Source organism: Ixodes scapularis, unplaced genomic scaffold (genome assembly GCF_016920785.2).
Source record: "Ixodes scapularis isolate PalLabHiFi unplaced genomic scaffold, ASM1692078v2 PGA_scaffold13__105_contigs__length_92229423, whole genome shotgun sequence".
Classification (NCBI taxonomy): domain Eukaryota; kingdom Metazoa; phylum Arthropoda; class Arachnida; order Ixodida; family Ixodidae; genus Ixodes; species Ixodes scapularis.
Genome location: NW_024609839.1, coordinates 42,059,004 through 42,076,579, shown reverse-complemented (window position 1 = coordinate 42,076,579; position 17,576 = coordinate 42,059,004). Strand labels below are relative to the sequence as shown.

General features: G+C 46.9%; 1 protein-coding gene across 1 annotated transcript in view; it reads left to right on the top strand.

Moving 5' to 3' along the window:
- The window catches only part of LOC8040372 (inositol polyphosphate-4-phosphatase type I A), a 67,891-nt gene that overhangs the window by 3,886 nt on the left and 46,429 nt on the right, over positions 1-17,576 (top strand). The window contains exons 4-11 of the mRNA XM_040215462.2: positions 5,018-5,212; positions 6,240-6,287; positions 8,932-9,050; positions 10,575-10,688; positions 11,728-11,807; positions 14,016-14,124; positions 16,196-16,395; positions 17,348-17,405. Coding sequence (XP_040071396.1) covers positions 5,018-5,212; positions 6,240-6,287; positions 8,932-9,050; positions 10,575-10,688; positions 11,728-11,807; positions 14,016-14,124; positions 16,196-16,395; positions 17,348-17,405 — 923 coding nt within the window. The remainder of the gene's footprint in view (positions 1-5,017; positions 5,213-6,239; positions 6,288-8,931; positions 9,051-10,574; positions 10,689-11,727; positions 11,808-14,015; positions 14,125-16,195; positions 16,396-17,347; positions 17,406-17,576) is intronic.

The following is a 17,576-nucleotide window of genomic DNA, read 5'->3' as shown; positions in this document are numbered from 1 at the left end:
GTACTGACGGCAATTACTATTGGAGGCCAGGCCAATTTAAAATATTTGCAAAAAGTTTAGTTTTTTTTAGATAATCCATCAACTAAATTTTTGCATTTTATTGCCCGTTTTAAAAATTGCGTGCAAATAGAGCACATCAAGCCCTGCCCAAAATAACGCTTTGGAGAGTGACGCCGTTGTTCGTATCATGTCGCTATCTCGGCAGCATGCCTTTGGTCGGTGCGCGGCTGACGCGAGTGACGATGGGGCCTGAATGACTACATCACTCTTCCAGGCGTCATTGTGGGCAGGGCTTGATGAGCTGCTTTTACGCACACTTCTCTTTTTGTTCCCAATAAAGCACCGCTTTCTTAAATACCTCTATAAATTATGTTCGCCACAGAACACAAAATAAAAAGAAAACGCGGCAAATCAGCCGCTTCCAGCGTCCGGAATTGCGCCTACGCAGGCTGTCACAGCCCACTGACTAGAAACTCCACAGCTCAGCACAGTCGGGCAACACTGACTTACACTCAAAACCAGGGACGCGCGCTGTAAATCGCTTCGTTCGAGACTGCTGCTGGAAAGGTCTATAGAACTGTATTGGGCACACGAGTCAAATCACGATAGGAAGCGCTCGTTTCTTTCTAATTACACAAGATCACTGTATTCGTTGCATCATTTACTACGAATACAGGGTGTTTCCAGAAACGTGGGAAAAATCGCTCCTGCGAAATCTACGCATTACGCAGAAAAAAAGGCTGATGTCGTATTGGTTTGTGTCAAAGGGCCCATTAAGAAAAATTGTTAGCTTTCAATATAATTGGGCAATTCATTAAATTTGAGTAAGTAAATTGTTAATTATTCATATTAAAGGGATGGTTTCAATTAAAATCCCGCTAATCATTGAAAACAACTAAACACACCCACATCACAATGATATGAGGCATGCGCAGCATTTTAGGACATTTCGAGTTTTTGACGCATTTCTTGGTTTCTGTTTCTTATCAAAGCGCATCATTGCATCAGCCATGCTGCCCCCTTTCTAAAACAGAACGTGTGTGCACCGCCACGAATCGCATATAAAGGTCCGTGTTCACATTGGCACCGACGTCAGAAAAGCAAACCTCATGTTACAGTCTGGAGGCTTTCTTATCTAGCCTCTTCTGTGTGCAATGCGTGGCGACGCAAGCACATTGCGCGTTTCAGACATGGGAGGCCGGGACTGTTCGCGTGAAGATGCACTCCGTTAAGAAACGGAAACCCAGAAACGCGTCCCAATTGAGCATTTGTTTGGCACGCCGTAAAAGGCTGCGCGTGCCTTGCATCATTGTAACGTGGGTGTATTTTGTTGTTTTCGATCATGCCGAGCAGGATTCTAATTGAAACTATCTCTTTAACATCAATCATTAACAATTTAATTACTTAAAATTAATTAATTATCCAATTATATTGAAAGCTAATAATTTTCCTTGACGGGTCCTTTGAGACAGACCTCTATGGCAACAACCCTTTTTCTGTGCGGTGTGTAGATTTTGCAGGAGCGATTTTTCCCCTGTTTCTGGAAACACCCTGTATATGAGCTCGAGGCGATGTGAACGAGATTTGATATTCTTGTCTACGAAATGCTTCGGTGGAATAATCGAAAGCCCCGCTCGACGTCGGCTATTTATGTTCACATTCAGAGACAAATTTTGCAAGTTTCTCAGTTTGCCTTCTGCTTACCGTTACCGAGACATTAACTCTTTGTAAACACGTAGAAGAAACGAAGGAATGAAAGTGACTTCATCCTGCAACTCGTTTGTGTGCTCTTTCATGCAAAGGAGGTTCCAAAGAAAGCCAGACGCCCGTGCCAGTAAACTTGACAACCTGTCCCAAAAAGTTTCACACCTGTACAGTCAGCAGAGAAAGTCCGGCATTTTCTGTGATGGAAAAGTTTGAGGACTCCCGGCCGAAAGTACCGTCAGTCTCGCCAAACTCTAGCCTCAGTTTCTGACGCGTAATTAAACGCCTCCGATTTCCAACGCGGAGCACGTTGTACAGCCAATTTCCACGAAACGAGCAAAAAAATTTCAAAAAAGCGTTGCGAAAAAAAAAAAAAAAAAAAAAAAAAAAAAACGTTTTGCTTTTTTGCTGCCAAATAGGGTGGGTGAGACGAGTCACTGAATGTTCCCTGAGTACCGAATTTCATTCAGTCTGCTTATTGGAAATCAATCCCGGAGAATCCAGTTCCGAGTGGCTGGTTTAGCCTGTGGCGGAAGTTACCAGCTGTCCATTTTGTGGATCGGCCCAAAACAAAGTTTATAAAATGTTTCCGCGTGGCTACGGCGGGTACGCACGGGTGAGAGCTATTGGCTTCGATGAGTTAGGACTGAACGGAAGTTGCAATGATTTTCCCTACATTTTTTTTTAATATAAAGTGGCCACTAATCTGTTTCGCCAAAGAAGATCGCCAACTCGTTTGCTCGTTCCGGTTACGCTGGTGCTACGTTTCAAACTCTATGCCTCAGACGCTAAGCCTTACACTCGACTTCAATGTGTTTCAAGGTGAGAGAGAGAATCGATACAGCGAAGAGCAAGTCACGCCCTGCTTGGAACAAGGGAAAGAACTTTAATAAAAACAAACCAGTGTTGCCACAGACCAGGAAAGGGGATTGAAGAGTTTGCACGAGAACAAACGCTACACTGTACGCGCTTCACTTCGACTGCGTAGAGCAGTGCCATATTGTGGATGGGTCGGAGCGTGACTGCTGCGCTGCGACTCGGTTCTAAAACGAAGCTCGGGAGTTTCGGTACTCCGGGAACATTCAGTGACACTAAGTGAGATGTCCCCCGCCGAGTTTAAAAGATTTTATCCACTCTATACATCTGAAACTTCGGAGGGCATTGCAGTCTTTGTTCTCGGATCTGTCGTTCGACGAGGTTTATGGACGAGCGTCTTTCGAAAAGCGGTTCTCCCCCATTGCCCGTACACGAGCAGGTATGGGTGGACGGCGTTCGTAGTGCCGCGAGTGGCAGCGCCTCTGCGGATGACGAAGGAAAGTTGCTTTTGAACGACTAGCTTTTTAGGGGCGAAGCTCCTTAGGGGCTAGCCATGTCCGTATGTCCGTCCGCCATCGGGTGCACATGCTCCTGCTGTGCACCCGACGGCCACGTGACCACGTGCTCGTGACCACATGCTCGTGTAGGGAAAAAAAAAAAAAAAACCGCATCCCCACGTGGTGAATGATGTTGATTGAAGCGAAGCTCTGGTGGTGCTTGTCTGCGAAGACGGTGAGCCGCAGCATGCCGAGCCTTTCGTTCGTTTTCATCCATGTCAGAAAAAGAATGTGTGATATGGAACGTGGTTATATATGCATTTGAGCAATTGACCGCAGCGTGACACGGATGAAAACAAACAAAAGGCTCAGCATGCTGCGGCTCAGCGTCTATGCAGACAAGCACCACCAGAGCTTCGCCCCAATCAACATCATTCACCACGTGGAGATGCGGTTGTTTTTTTTCGCAGTCTATACACCTTTCCAAAAAACACTCGACCCCAGGGACCACAAACCGTTTTCGAGCCCAGTCACTGAGTTTGAGGCTAGACTCTCACCGGCGTCCCTCCTAACCCTAACCGAGTGGACTGTGATTTCAATAGGCGCAGCCTGCGTAGGCGCAGTTTCAAACGCCGCTGGTGGCTAAATTCTCGCTTTCTCCCGCAATATTTTGTGTTTCATTGTACATGTATCTTCCCGAGGGCATTGAGAAAGCTGTGTCACACTAAAAAAAAACTAAAAAAAACTGCAAACTGTTTTTGTTGGGTACGCGCGCGACAGAACGAGTGCGACTGGAATGTATAGTTCTAGTTATTTGTTTTTTTCTTACGATCAGTTTTGACGACGCCGCGGGATTCGCCTCATGTGAAGCGACAAAGCGCTTTGCTGTCAAAAATAAATTGCAACAGAAGAGGGCCGAAAGGCATGCATTTTTCACGCTCACAAATAACGTGTTTACCGATGGACAGGACACGGACATACAATTGAGGAAGTGGTAACATTAGATCAATATATCGTACATACCACACGATGCAGCGTTATCCGAAAAGAATTTATTTGAGAAAGATCTCAAATAACACAGTCACAGTCGACGACAGTCACATCTTGACGATCGGACGGAATCAGAGATGACTTCGTTTGGGGCACGTTTCGGGGAGAGCTTCCTTTTTTTCACAACCGCACCAAGGCAAAGAAACAAACGCGACTGACCCGTTTCTCACCCCAACCCGGGCAACTATTTTTGGAGATGACTGAGGATTCTACGCGGATTATCTCTGGGAGGGGGGAGAACAATGTTCGCAAAATCGCGTCGAGGGTCGTTCGACGTCCTTCACCTGCTTCGTTTCCCGTGAATGTCGAGCAGAAAAGCTGGAATGACAGGCACTTACCAGCCTTATTTCTCACAATGGAAGATAACACAAGAAGGGTAGGCAGCACGCATAAAAAAAATGTAGTGGAAACTTTCAAGAGAGCGAGAAAACGTCGAATGCAAAACGGCTAAAATGCATGTAGAGAACCGCGCTGAGCGGGTCTTCACAGTCCCAGAGGGTGGCAGAAAACTTCTAGCTGATAGAGGGCGCGAGAGCCGCACCAGCCGCATCAGCATCAGCAACATGGCGGCGGCCTAGGAGCGTTTTTTGGAAAGGTGTATACATTTACAATGAAAACTGCGACAGTGTCACTTTGTTCCGAGGGAAATGTGCATTTAACGTTCCGCCAGTTTCGTCGCTTCTGTACACGTGCCGGGCCAATGGTGTAGCGGGCGCTGCGGGCTGGGCATGCCGCGAAATTGCACCAGGCATTCTGGGAAACTTGTTGGCCAACTTGTATCTAGTTGCATTGATTCGGGGCTCTCTTGCGGGTGACGCCTCCTTGCTCCTGTCGGCCAGTCCGATTGGCGGCTGGAAACGCACTGCACCGCGCGGGACGGGTAGGATGGCAGTGCGTCTGGTCCTTCCCTGGAAGCGTAGTCCGACGGGTCTTCTTTTCCCGGTGGCCAGCGTTTGTCGGCGAGGACTTGCAGCTGGCGGCAGCCTGTGCCGGGGAGCGGGAGGCCTGGCTGGGGGCCCTGCGTGGGGCCAGCTATGAGTGCGTGCGCCTGCAGCTGCTCCTGCTGCGCTCCAGGCTGCGCTCCCGCCAGAGGGAGTCCGACCCTGGCCTGTACAGGGGCCCCCAGAGGGAGGCGGGAGACTCCGGTGGGACTTCATTTCTCTTTCTCGCTTGTTGTGCCTGGGGGCCTCACGCAAAAGGCTTCATGTAAGGGGGCAAGTAAGATTGCCGAGTAGCCAATGCGTGACAGTAGGAAAATACGTAGGGACGACTGAACATGCTGGAAGGCGATTGTGAATGTTAACGACGCAAAGGATGGATCCGTACACTGTAGCTACGAGGAATCGAGGTGCAAACGAAACAGGATCGAAATGACCCGTTTTTTAAGGTCAACCAAACAGAAAGAGAGTCGCTCAAAATATTGTTGTTAGTCGTTTAACTCTTACCAGTGCCGTTTCATACTCAAAATGTTTCTTGACACTTTCGTTTTACAGCGATGTTTATGGCTGGGGTTCCGTGGATTTTTTTTGTGCGTGACCAAAAACTACGCTCGCAGTGCACCCACGCGCCGCACTCACGTGCCGCACGTGCCAGCATCTGCAGCAGTAACTGTTCTAAAGCAAAAGCCTAAAAGAAATGGCATCTTACACGCATGTTAGTCAACGCTTTATTTTGCTTATTTGCTTGAAATCTTTTATATGGGGAAGGCGTACACGTGCGGTGCGTAAAACACCATTCCTTGCATTCTCCTTGAAGGCGGCGGGCAGCATGTGTGTGTGTACCTTTCATCACAACCACCAACCAAGACAATAAATGTGTTCGTACCTCTGTTAAAAATTCTGTGTCAAGTCTCTGTCGTTTTCTAAACAGCTTCGCTGGTCATCCACCTTTACAGAGTGGAACGGCTCCCAAATTTTTTTCATTGTTTTCGTTTTTGGAGGGATCAATATTTTTCGTAATGCTTTTATTTGTGGAGGGGCCTCTTTTGTTATGCTTTACCGTAATTATTTGGTGGGTCGATCGATCGTTGCCTTCCGTCTTGCCTCGCACCTCTTTCGCGCAGGCCACCCGGTTGGCACTCGCTCAGATCGAAGAGACTGGCGTATCGCGGGAGTACCGCACCAGCAATTGTACAAAACACCGACGTCTGTATTTTGTTGTTTTCTTTTTCAGGTAAAAAAGACCCACTGCAAAATGAGCCCTTCCTGGAGCTTGGCTTAGGTACGTTAGAAATTTAACAAAACAATTAATACAGTCTAATTTCGTTATAACAGACCTTGATTTTGACCAAGATTTTGGTCTCTTGTAAAGGAGTATGTTGCATGCAGATAAGGAGCTGAGTCAATGGTATGTAGAGGAAAACCAACCAAACTTTACGAATCGGTATGCTATATTCTCATGTCTGTTGTAACCAGGTTTGTTGTAATGAGCTTGGACTGTATACGACCCAGGTTACTTCCAAAAATGGCTGATGCCAATGTGCATGTACGCCGATACATATCAAATGGTTTCTGGCGCAGTTTGCAACATTGTTGGACTGTCGTTGAGCGTAGAGATAAACCCCAGGACACTTTCAAGATGAAAAGTGAGCTTTTCCTTAGGCAGCAGTTACATTGTCCCCGCCCATTACCAAAGCCTCTCCGAGAAACTCGGCGACGCCGAAAGTCAGTGTCGTCGGGGAGGGGACGTCGTCCTTTTTGCAATGACACTGCATACAAATGATGGGTGCAGTAAATGCGCCAGGCAAAGATACATTCCGGGTGGAGATGTAGCCTAGTTGGAGACGCCATTTTATACGTCCAATTAGCGGGGTAGTGACGACCTGAGCTCTTATCTCTGGCATGAATTGCCGTTCCAGGTGGCTCCAATTAGTAATGCTTGGTTTGCTTTCAGTCATGCAATGAAAACAAACCAGAGATTTGCTGCTTGCAGTTTTGCTTTTCTTTTATAACGACGGTTTATTCAACTTGGAAAATGCAAATTAAAGTTTTGGGTCTGCAGGAGCGCAATTTTGCTCGTGTGCAGGACCTGGCATCCAGCAGTTATGTAGTTGTCAGTTGGACTAAAGCAAAGAAACATATATAGTTCTAAGAAAAAGCTAATGGTTGCTACGGGCAACTGTTTCTAAATATAAGCTGAGACACCGCATCTTTAATTAAGTTTGACAATCCTTAGCGAATCCAAACTAAATAGTTCTTCCGGTAGTAGTATGTACGCAGTGGCATGTAGCTCTAACAAACCCATTTTCCATTATTTGTGAAACTTTTTTGGTAATAGAGAATCCTTCGTTTGTTCCGGGTTTTTTTTCCTTACTTGCAAGGGCGATCTTAATAAATTGTTGAAAACATTTCCGGCAGCTCGTCAATCATACCCGACTAAATTGTGGCATGTGGAACACATCTTTAGGACAATAAATATTGGGCAATCGTTTAAAGGGTCGGTGAAACAATTTTTATACTTTGCATAAATATCACTTAGAATGACAATGTCACATATTCATTCTAAGTTTAAAGCCTATGAAACAGTCGTTAGTTTTTCTCCTGGTAGAATAGTAGTTGCAAAAAAAAACGAAAAAAAAAACAAAAAAAAAAAACATGAGCAGCGTATTTTTCCTCAACTCGCAGCCAGAACATGTGGCCACATGATCTGGAGCCGATTATATGCCGCCAGTGTCTACCATAGCCACGTGCTGGGGTTGGCAAAGCACAGGACACGTGCCGAGTTTAAGACATTTTTGGGGTTTGGCTGTTGTCATTGGAGCGATTGGACACGGGCCATTACCCGAATGCTTGTCGAGCTCTTGATTATTGCGATCCCGAAGGAAATGCTCATGCAATGCTCCGGTCCAATCCATGAGCCGCATTCAAATGTCATCACCGGGGGACGTTGCAACATACAAACTACGTCGTCAAGTTTTGCGCAGGAGATTGAAAGAAGATGCTCGCTCTTATTCTTGGAATTACGCCACAACAAAGAGGTTTCATGGTCAGTGGCATTGCCTTCAAGTATACTTGTGTCCCACCAGTGCCAGTAAAATCGAGTAAGGTGAAAAAACATTCCAAGTGAATATCGCTGCACCACCTCTTTAAGTACAGAGACTTCCGATGTGGGCTCCGTTTGTCACCGGCTGTTAGGAGTAAGGCGGAATGGCACGGGGTCACGTGACACCGTTTCAATCGGTGAGCCTCTGGTCGTAACACTGTTGAGTCTCGCACTCAAGTATTCAGCAAAATAGCCTTCTGTAAAAGTTCTATGTTACTGTAATAATGTTTTGCTGCACCACAGTACCAGTATAACCCTTAGGTAGATGAGATGTTTGATGACCTCATTTTGTCTTTTAAGGCCCGTCCTGACATTGCGCTTGCTTAGGACCAAGCTCTCGCGATCTCTTATGTCGGGGGAAGACTGGCACCATCTACGAGGCAATCCTACAGCTGCATTTCACTAGAGCTAAGGTTTTGCGCTATTTATGAGGTGTACTAAAATGTTAAGGTGGGCAAGTTGGAGAAGCACAATGAGCAATGAATAGCGCAAAGGACACGCACGATTGAGAACACAAAGACGGGACGTGCACTTGTCCCATCTCTATGTTCTTGTCTGCGCTTATCTGTCATGCCATTCATTCTTCATTATGAAATGTATGTACACGATCCATGAGAAATGCTAATTTATACCGTTACCGCAAGTTTTTCCAGCCAAAAAAGAAAGAAGTGACGGGGCACGCTAAAAATAGGAAATATATGGAAAATGCGAGCGTCTCAATGCCAGCCGACAGATGGCGCCAGTTGAGGTTTCGAAACGCACACTTGCGACAAGTTGCAAGTGCCTGCCCACATCTCGTCCCACGTCGCAACACTCCTTGCAGCGTGCGACAATCTGCGCTGCGACGCGGACGGTCAGCCGCCGAACCCGCTGGTGGTGGTGATGACGGGGCGCCCGGCCCAGGGCCTCTGGACCAAGTTTTCCCAGACGGAGATCGTCGAGGTGAGCAAATTCCGTCCACGCGGAGGGTTCTCGGAATGGGTCTTGCGTAAAGGAACCCTGTGGTCGCTGGCAGAGTGAGAATGGCCAGTCTTTGGAGCGCCTCCTGCAGGCGTTCAACAAGATGTTGAAGCGCCTGACTCGGGACAACTGGAGCTACTCCCTGCCGTTGTCACATTGTCAGTGACTGTAGATAACTGGCGTCCTCAATATACGTCTCTCCCGCGTTACTATAAAAAAGAAAAAACTTTTTTTCTTGAAAGTAAACATTTGACGGATATCTGCCTGGTTGGGTAAGAACAATTAGAAGAGGGGGAAGGAATGCCAACCAAAAATAAAAAGGAGCCCAACGTTTCGAAACCTGCTTGGTTTCTTCTTCAGGGGCGACTGTGTGCGCGAGGAGCAAATGGTTTTCTTTTACGGCGGTGGACGTGGTCGATCATGAGCGCAGCGCGGTTGCGGAACACAGTGACTCTAATGACAACCGCATTGACTTCGACAACACACGTATCCTCGACATTGAGACCAATTCTCGGCAGAGGCTCTTCGTCGAGTCATGGCACATCCAAGCCACACCGCAAAACATCAATCGATCGCTTGGCGCTTTACCATCCGCCTACGTCAGCGGGCTCAGCCACATTACGATCGCGAAAACATCACGTCCACCGCCGTAAAAGAAAACCACTTGCTCCTCGCGCACACAGTCGCCCCTGAAGAAGAAACCAAGCAGGTTTCGAAATGTTGGGCTCCTTTTTATTTTTGGTTGGCGTTCCTTCTTCCTCTTCTAACTTTTTTTCTGGTTGTTTGTATACAGAGACAGCTCGTTAATATGGACACCTCTGTTCCCCCCCAAAATCGTCCATAATGCGAGTTGTCCTTAAAAATAACGAGACAAAAATGGACATATTTTTCCAGTTTGTTCCCAGAAATGGTGTCCATATATGGTATTCATGGTAACGGGGTCCATATCAACGAGACGTGACTGCATTCGGGAAATCGGTCCGATTTGGAATGTGGAGAATCGCGTCCGTGCCGTCGGGGGGCAACTTGACTGTTGCGGCACATTTTTCGTTGCTTCATATCTCTTTTTTGCCTAACATTTGTGCGTTGTACCTTTGTCACATTTTCCGGCGGATAAGTGGCAGAATTCTTTTTTCCCCAAATTTCTGTCAGTGTGTCGTATACGCTGGCGCATTTTATATAAGTAGAGACCTTAGCTGCACAAGACGGAGACGGTGCCGGCATTTTTGACTAAGGAGGAACTTCTTTTCTGGAAGTCCGAAGCGCGGCGGCACAGCAGCTGGTCCACAGCTGCAGCCGACTCTGCCGACCATGCAAAGAAGTCAGACTCGTATGTCGCCTAGCATCGTAGCCACAAAAATACAGCATTTTGCTCTTGGATATTATTCGTGCAGTCGGGCAGTACCACTTTTTGATAGGTACCCTCCCCCCCCCTCCCAATAATGCTCTCTGGGTGATGTAGGTATTGTATGAGCATAGAGCATAAAATGAGGTATGTGTGTGCAGAGGTGCAGCAACCCCTGCTTCCTCACCACGGTGGGGTTCCTGAAGAAGCAGGCGTGTGCCACCACCGAGGTGAAGCTCTGCATCTACGACGTTCGGGAGAGGCTCACCGCCACGGTGAGTCACCCCGTGATAATTCTCCGATTGTGCCTGTAGCAAACATTGTTTCTTTTGTACGACGTGCAAGCAGTGTAATCGTGACTTTAATGCCGTTTTAACCGTGCTGTTTCGTCGTGCGCTGACCCGTTGTGACGCCCCAATAACGGAGGACGGTGCAGTGATCGCTTGAGTTGCGAGCTCTTGAGCAATGGTAGAGGGCAGAAAGTGAAGGCGTTGCTTACTTGCCACCTCGAAACGAAACATTGCACTGGGATGACGGCGGAATTTCTTGGCACGGCAGGGAAACAAAACCCGTTACGAACAAAGAACGGACAAGGTGCCCCGCCGGCGTCGGCCAGTGGGACACTTTGTCCGTTCGTGACTGTGCAGTCAAAGTTACGGGTGCGCAGGCACTCGGGTACCTTGAGCATCGATCGAAGCTGTACGTTCACTCTTCACTTCTGAAATGCCACAGACGGTTGTCCCCTTGTGAAGCGCGCATCTGCCAGCGAGCCGACGCTCGACGGCGACCACAGTTTTTCACTTTGGAAGCTGGCATACTGCCGAATAGCGGAAACCCGGGGTATCTTTCGCTAGCTTCAGATTGGTTTCACTTGTCGTGAGCCGAGGCCATTTTGTTCCTATGGGGAGCACAATTTCGTCTGCTTGCGCAGGGGTTGTACTGACGTTAGAACGCCGAGCTTCGATTGGTTTTGATGGAGGGATAGCGGGTGGACCTCAACGCTAGCTACCCACTATCCTCCTAATCGGAGTCAATCGGAGCTCGGTGTTCTGACATCAGCGCAACCCCTGCTCAGGATGCCGGCAAACTTGTGCTTCGCATTGCTTTGGGATATATGGTACATTTAAGAAACTTCTGTCGTATAGTAGCAATTAAATTGTGTACGTCGTCCATAAATATTCGTTGCCTCATATTTTTAGTACCAAATATTTTTTTCGTCAAAACAGCAACAGCTAGCATTAAAAAGAGAATCTGAAAAATTTGTTAGAGTTACATTTCAAAAACATTTGAAAGCATACCCTTCTTATTTTTCAGAAATCACTCCTGGGTGAGGCGGTGTTCACCCTGGGAACATTGGTGCAGATGCCCGGTTGCTTTCTGCGCCTCGCATTGGTGTGAGTGGTACCCGATTTGCGTGCCACATTTGTTTTTGCATCGGGAGGCGACGTGAAGCATAATGGGGTGACGCCTAATGTGACAAGCGGTGATGCGCGGCGAGGTGAGGCGATGCGAGGTGCAGTATGGTAAACTTTCATTAATTCAAAGTCATAAAAACTAGAAAAATTCGAGAAAAGCGGAGTTCTGAGTTAAGCGAGGTACCAAATTTTCATTGCACTGATCATGCATTGTGCACCAGTTGGCTTGATGCTTACGCAATGGTGCCGTGGGGAGAACAAAACGGCAGCAGCAAAATTATTCCATTTCATTTCATTTATCAATCCTTAAGGGACCTCTTTCGAGGGCATTGCATAAAGAGGGGGCAACACAAAAAAATTATACAAAAAAACAAAAACAAAAAAAAAACATAAATATATAACAGCGCACACTCATGCAACGCAACTAGAAAAACCTAAATTGGTGTGGAAAAATACAACATGATGGAGCTTTTGAAAACCACAGGGTCAGTTATTGTAATGAGTGATTCTGGAACACTGTTCCAGTCCACAATTGTGAGTGGGAGAAATGATTTGTTAAAGGCATTACTGGAACCCGATATACGTTGAAAACTGTAGGAGTTATTGAGGCGACGAGACGACCGTGCGGGAGTGCGCAGGAATGAGCTTCGAACAGTGGAATGATAGTGGTGAAGTTTATGGAGTAAGCAAAGCCGTGCAACCTTGCGGCGTACCTCCAGAGTTGATAAATTTAGGCTCGTTTTCATTGGAGAAACACTGTTTTTATAGTCATAGTTTGATAAAATGTAGCGGGTTGCTCGGTTTTGAATTGCTTCAAGTGGGCTATCAAGTAATTTTGGTGCGGATTCCATATTGTAGAAGCATATTGTAATTTTGGTCGAATGAAGGTTTCGTACCGAAGTTTCCTAAGCTTTGGAGGAGCAGCATTCAGGCAACGCCAGATGTAACCAAGGGTCCTTGCTGCGCCTGAAGAAATTGTGTTAATGTGATTAATCCATGTCATATTGGAAGTTAGTACGACACCGAGATATTTATACCTATCGACTTCTTCAATGATCTTGTCGCCCAGCACATACTGGAAGGAGGAAGGGACTCTTTTACGACAAAAGTGGATTAATTTGCATTCAGATTTATTTAGTGGCATCAACCAGTTGTTACACCACTGAAAGACATCATGTAGATACTTTTGGATGAGTTTGCGGTCATTAGGTGAAGTGATCCTGCGATATAGAACACAATCGTCTGCAAAAATATGTATGTGAAAAGAAATAGAATTTGGAAGGTCATTAATAATTATTAGAAAAAAAAAGGCCCAAGAACTGTGCCCTAGGGCACGCCAGACGTGACATTAATTAAATCAGATTCATACCCATTTAAAACTGTGTACGGCATTCGCGACTCATCACCAAACTAAACATCCCTAAAAAAGCATTTGCAAAATAAAAAAACAAAACTAAATAATAAAAAAAAATTAAAGAAAGAAAGAGACTTAGTGCTAAAGATAACTTTAAGCAGGAGGGAAAGAAAAAGCGGCACCAACTGCCAAGCCAAGATTTGGGAAAGAAAAAAAAGTATGATAACAAACATCCTTCAGCATGGCCACGCTTTTGACATATGGCACTTTGTTTTTCTGTCTTGCATATCACACGTGTGCACTAATCCGCAACTTTGTTGTTTCCTTTTCTTTTTTGTGTGTTTGTTTTCTATCACTGTTTCTTTGTCAACCACTGTTTGGGCTACCAATTCATTAATTGCTGTGTCCTGCCTGTTTTTTTTTTTTTTAATTTCTATTGACAAGACAGGTATCCAAGGTATGTCTGGAGAACTTTTCAAGATAAGTGATGAGTAAATGCATTGTGCCTACAGGAATTAATTTTATGACAAGGGAATCTTTCTACTTAGTCTAGTTAATGAGGGGTCTCTTTAATATGACGTTCAGTGACACAAGGCGAGGTACGGTGAGGCAAGATGCCGAATAACCCACAAGGAAGGCGAGAGACTCGAGGTCTGGTAGTGTGAAGTGTAGCGAGGTATTGAGAGGTGAGGTGTGACATGGTAACGCACAATGTGGAAGAGAGGTGGGAGAGGAGTCTAAGAGAGCCGACATTTTGGGTTGTGGCACCCGGGCGTTGCTGCCTGGGAGCGGAGGTGTCCACGCCTGATGGCGAGCGTCGCCGTGTACCGCAGGTCTCCGTCCTATGAAGGCGTGGGCTTCGTCACGGTCACCGCTCGGGAGCTGGAGCCCGAATTTGCGCCCGCTGCCAAGGCCCACGTCGCTGACCACTTCTGGCCCACGGTGAGGGGGGATGCCCGGAGCCTCTCACCAGTCAATTACAATTCCTTTTTCGCTTGTGCACCAAAAAACTTAAAAGGTAACTTCGGTCGAAAATGAAACCAAAATAAATGACTGGTATCACTTTAGTGGCACGAAATATTATGTCGGAGTGAAGCCGCATACTCCACTAAAACTGCGCCTAAAGGTGCAACCAGTTGCTCTAGCGGGCGGCTAGCGGGTTAACTTTTATTCAAGGAACGCTGGCGCAGCACCCTTCTGACGTTATGTCACAGTGGAGCTGCGGTTGATTGCTTGTACAGTTGAACCCGGATATGTCGAATTCTAAGGGGATCGTAAAATAATTCGATATATCGATAACTTGATATACAAAAATATGTTAACTTAAGCTCCAGCTGAAATTTCCGCGCGTCCCTGCTGATACCGAAGGTTGCGACAAATGGGACCTTACCAAATAGAGCCTCTAAGAGCCGCTAAATAGAGTAGAGCTTAGCTAATAAAGATCACAAACACCGCGGCGTTTACGCGACTGTGTTTGCAATCGAGCGCCGGCAAGAAAAGACTAAAGTAATGAAAAGAAAAATGAGAGAACGGAAAAAGCAAGCCGCATAAGAAAGAACTCTCGATCCATAGAATAAAGTTAAGCAAAAAGAAGAAAGAAACCTCACTTAATTCAGGCAGCAAAAAAAGAAAGGCAATAAAAGAAAAAAAAAAAACAACAGGCAAAGCAAAAACGGCGAAAGGAAAAGGGAAACAAAGATAAGGAGTTCAAAGTGCGATTCCTCAACAGTTGTTGCCAACCCACTCAACTTGACGAAGCCATTTTTTTTTTCGGGGGGGGGGGGGGGGGGGGGGGCGCGCCTAAGGAGTTGCGCACCGACAGCGGTGTTTGGGGAAAGAGCGCATGCTACCGTTCGGGCACTGCCGGCCCTCCCTTCGCGCGTGGGTGCCCTTTCCCTTGCTTTTGCCATCCTCCACTTTTTTTTTTTTACAACTGCTTTTTTTGTTACGTATCTCTGTAGTGCGCGTATGCTGGCTTGGCCGTCTGCCAGCCTCGTAAGAGAGTTATTTGCTTGCTGCCGGTGTGAACCGACTGTGGAAGAAGTGACATGCGGCTGTGCTTTCTTTGTTCGCTATATCGAGTGACCCCGCCATGGGAGGCCATGGGAGTTTGATACAGAAAAACAACGCTCCTATACTTTTACATGTGATTTTCACGAGGATGTTTGGACTGTTCGATATAAACAATAATTCGAAATACCCGGGTCTGATATAACCGGGCTCGACTGTACAGCGTGCTGCAGCACCAGGGTGACATCATGTCGCGGCCGTACGGCTGATAATCAGTGTTGCCAACACTCTAACAAATAGTTTCGGGTTTGCTGTAGACGCCTGAAACCAAACTTTGAGCCATTATATTTATAAAACTTCGCACAATATCAGAAAATGAAAAAAAAAAAAAAAAAAAAACTTTCGGCCTTTCCACTCTGGTGAAGAAGGAAGACCACCGAGGCTGCACTATGATCGGAATGAAATAATGGCCGGCCACAAGTCGGCAAGCCAGAGTGAAAAGGCTGGAAAGGTTGCCGCCATCTATGAGCGACGGCGACAACCAGATAACTGGCAAGCCTGTTGTCTGGTTGCCTTCGTTGCTCATAGATGGCGGTAGCTGTCCAGAGTTCTGTGTCATCAGGTCATTTAAGGATGGACACGATCCTGGGGAAACTAGCCCTCAACAGCTTCACTCTAAAAATATTGAGTGGAGTTGCCCTTTAAATCAAAATAAGCCCTAACATTAAGGAGGCATTGCGGAGCAATCGAGAACGCATCTCGCTTGCGTGACAGTTTTTCTAGTTTGCTATGGCGCCGTTGCGCCGACCCTTCATAGATAGCGAGGCCGTAGCACCGGGTTTCGTTCATTGCCTATCAGGGACCAACGCAAGGCGGGGATTGCGCGCGATCACCGCATTGACGCTCGCCCCGACCAACAAAATGCGAGTCCCAGCCGAATGCCGATGCGCCACACCCGGCATGCATTGACCCGGCACTTGCACCCCACCCCCTGGGTTTGCAGGCAGAGCGCCCACGCACATACTCATTGCCGGCCACACTGCCCCGGCGCACGCCCACGCCCCTGCACGCCCAGCTGCGGGTGGCCTTCGACGGGCTCTGCTCCCGCACCTACCGCTTCCACACGGGCCTCGGCGCCGAGCTCCGCGTCAGCGAGATCATGGCCGAGAGCAAGCTGTCCTTCTCCTTTCCCCAGCTTCTTCTGTGAGTCTAACCCTCCTCCTCGTTTGCATGTCGAGAGGATGCGAAATCGCAATGGACCCTGAGACTAGGGAGAAAAAGGGATGTCACAACGCAGAAATCAAAAACGGAAAAAATGGGCAATGCAAAAACACAATGCAAATATAAAAAGAAAAAAAAAAAAAAAACTTGATGCGGAAATCTTGTTGTGTTGCCTTTTTCCTGTAGTGTTTTGGGATTTTTAGTCTTATTACGTTGGACCATCACCAGCTCGTTGGAACCCCAACTATTTGTGGAATCATTTTCATTTTACTTTGACTAACTGGTGCTCCCGTTTCCTCCGTCAAAGAGCGGATAAGTCTACCTTTTGTTGAGACGGGTCCAACCTGTACGCTTTTGTTTTGGTTTTGTTTCAGGCCGTTTTCATTTTGAAACCAATTGTGTCTTTCGAATGCGCGAGTTTTTCGGATGCTGTTGTCGCTGTCGTCTGCTACCCAAGAGGTGGTTACTGGATTGCTGCTAATTTTTTAAAGCTATGTATGTGCGATATTAACGACCTTGTCTGTAACTACTTGAGTTAGCACAAAGTGCGAGCTGGGACCTTAGAGTGTGCATGGGCCAGGGTCTTGACAGGATCTCAAGACTTACTTGCGGATGGCGCAGTGCAGTTAATGCTAATGTTCGTTCGCTGGCTTTTGCCAGTGATTGTGCGTTAAAACTTGCAATCCGGTGAAGGAAGCTAATCTGCTACCGCACGTCGGCGACTGCTTCCACACGTTGGTGCAGCGCATCAACGTCACGTTTGCGCTAACCGCATTGTGCGGCAAACACGTACGCACAAGCAAGGCGATGTAACTTCGTTCAAACAAGTCGTGGACGAGGGTTTCCCTCTGGAGAGGCCACGAAATATGGGACCTGTTGTACAATTTACGAAAGTCGTCCCGTTGCGACTTATACCAAAAGTTTGGTCTTGCAGGAACCTGTGGATCAACGAGGAGAAGCAGCTCATGGAGACCGTAACTCAGCTCGGAGAGGTGAGTGTCCTTTGCAAGGCAAATCGCATCTGGTCCACTATACTCCGTGGTTTTTATCAAGGTCTTTGATTTGTCTGCAATTGGTTGAACGTGCCAATAGATAGATAGAACTGAACTAGAACTCGGATGTCGCGTCAAAATAGTTTGTTTCTGCTAAGTTATTAAATTTTC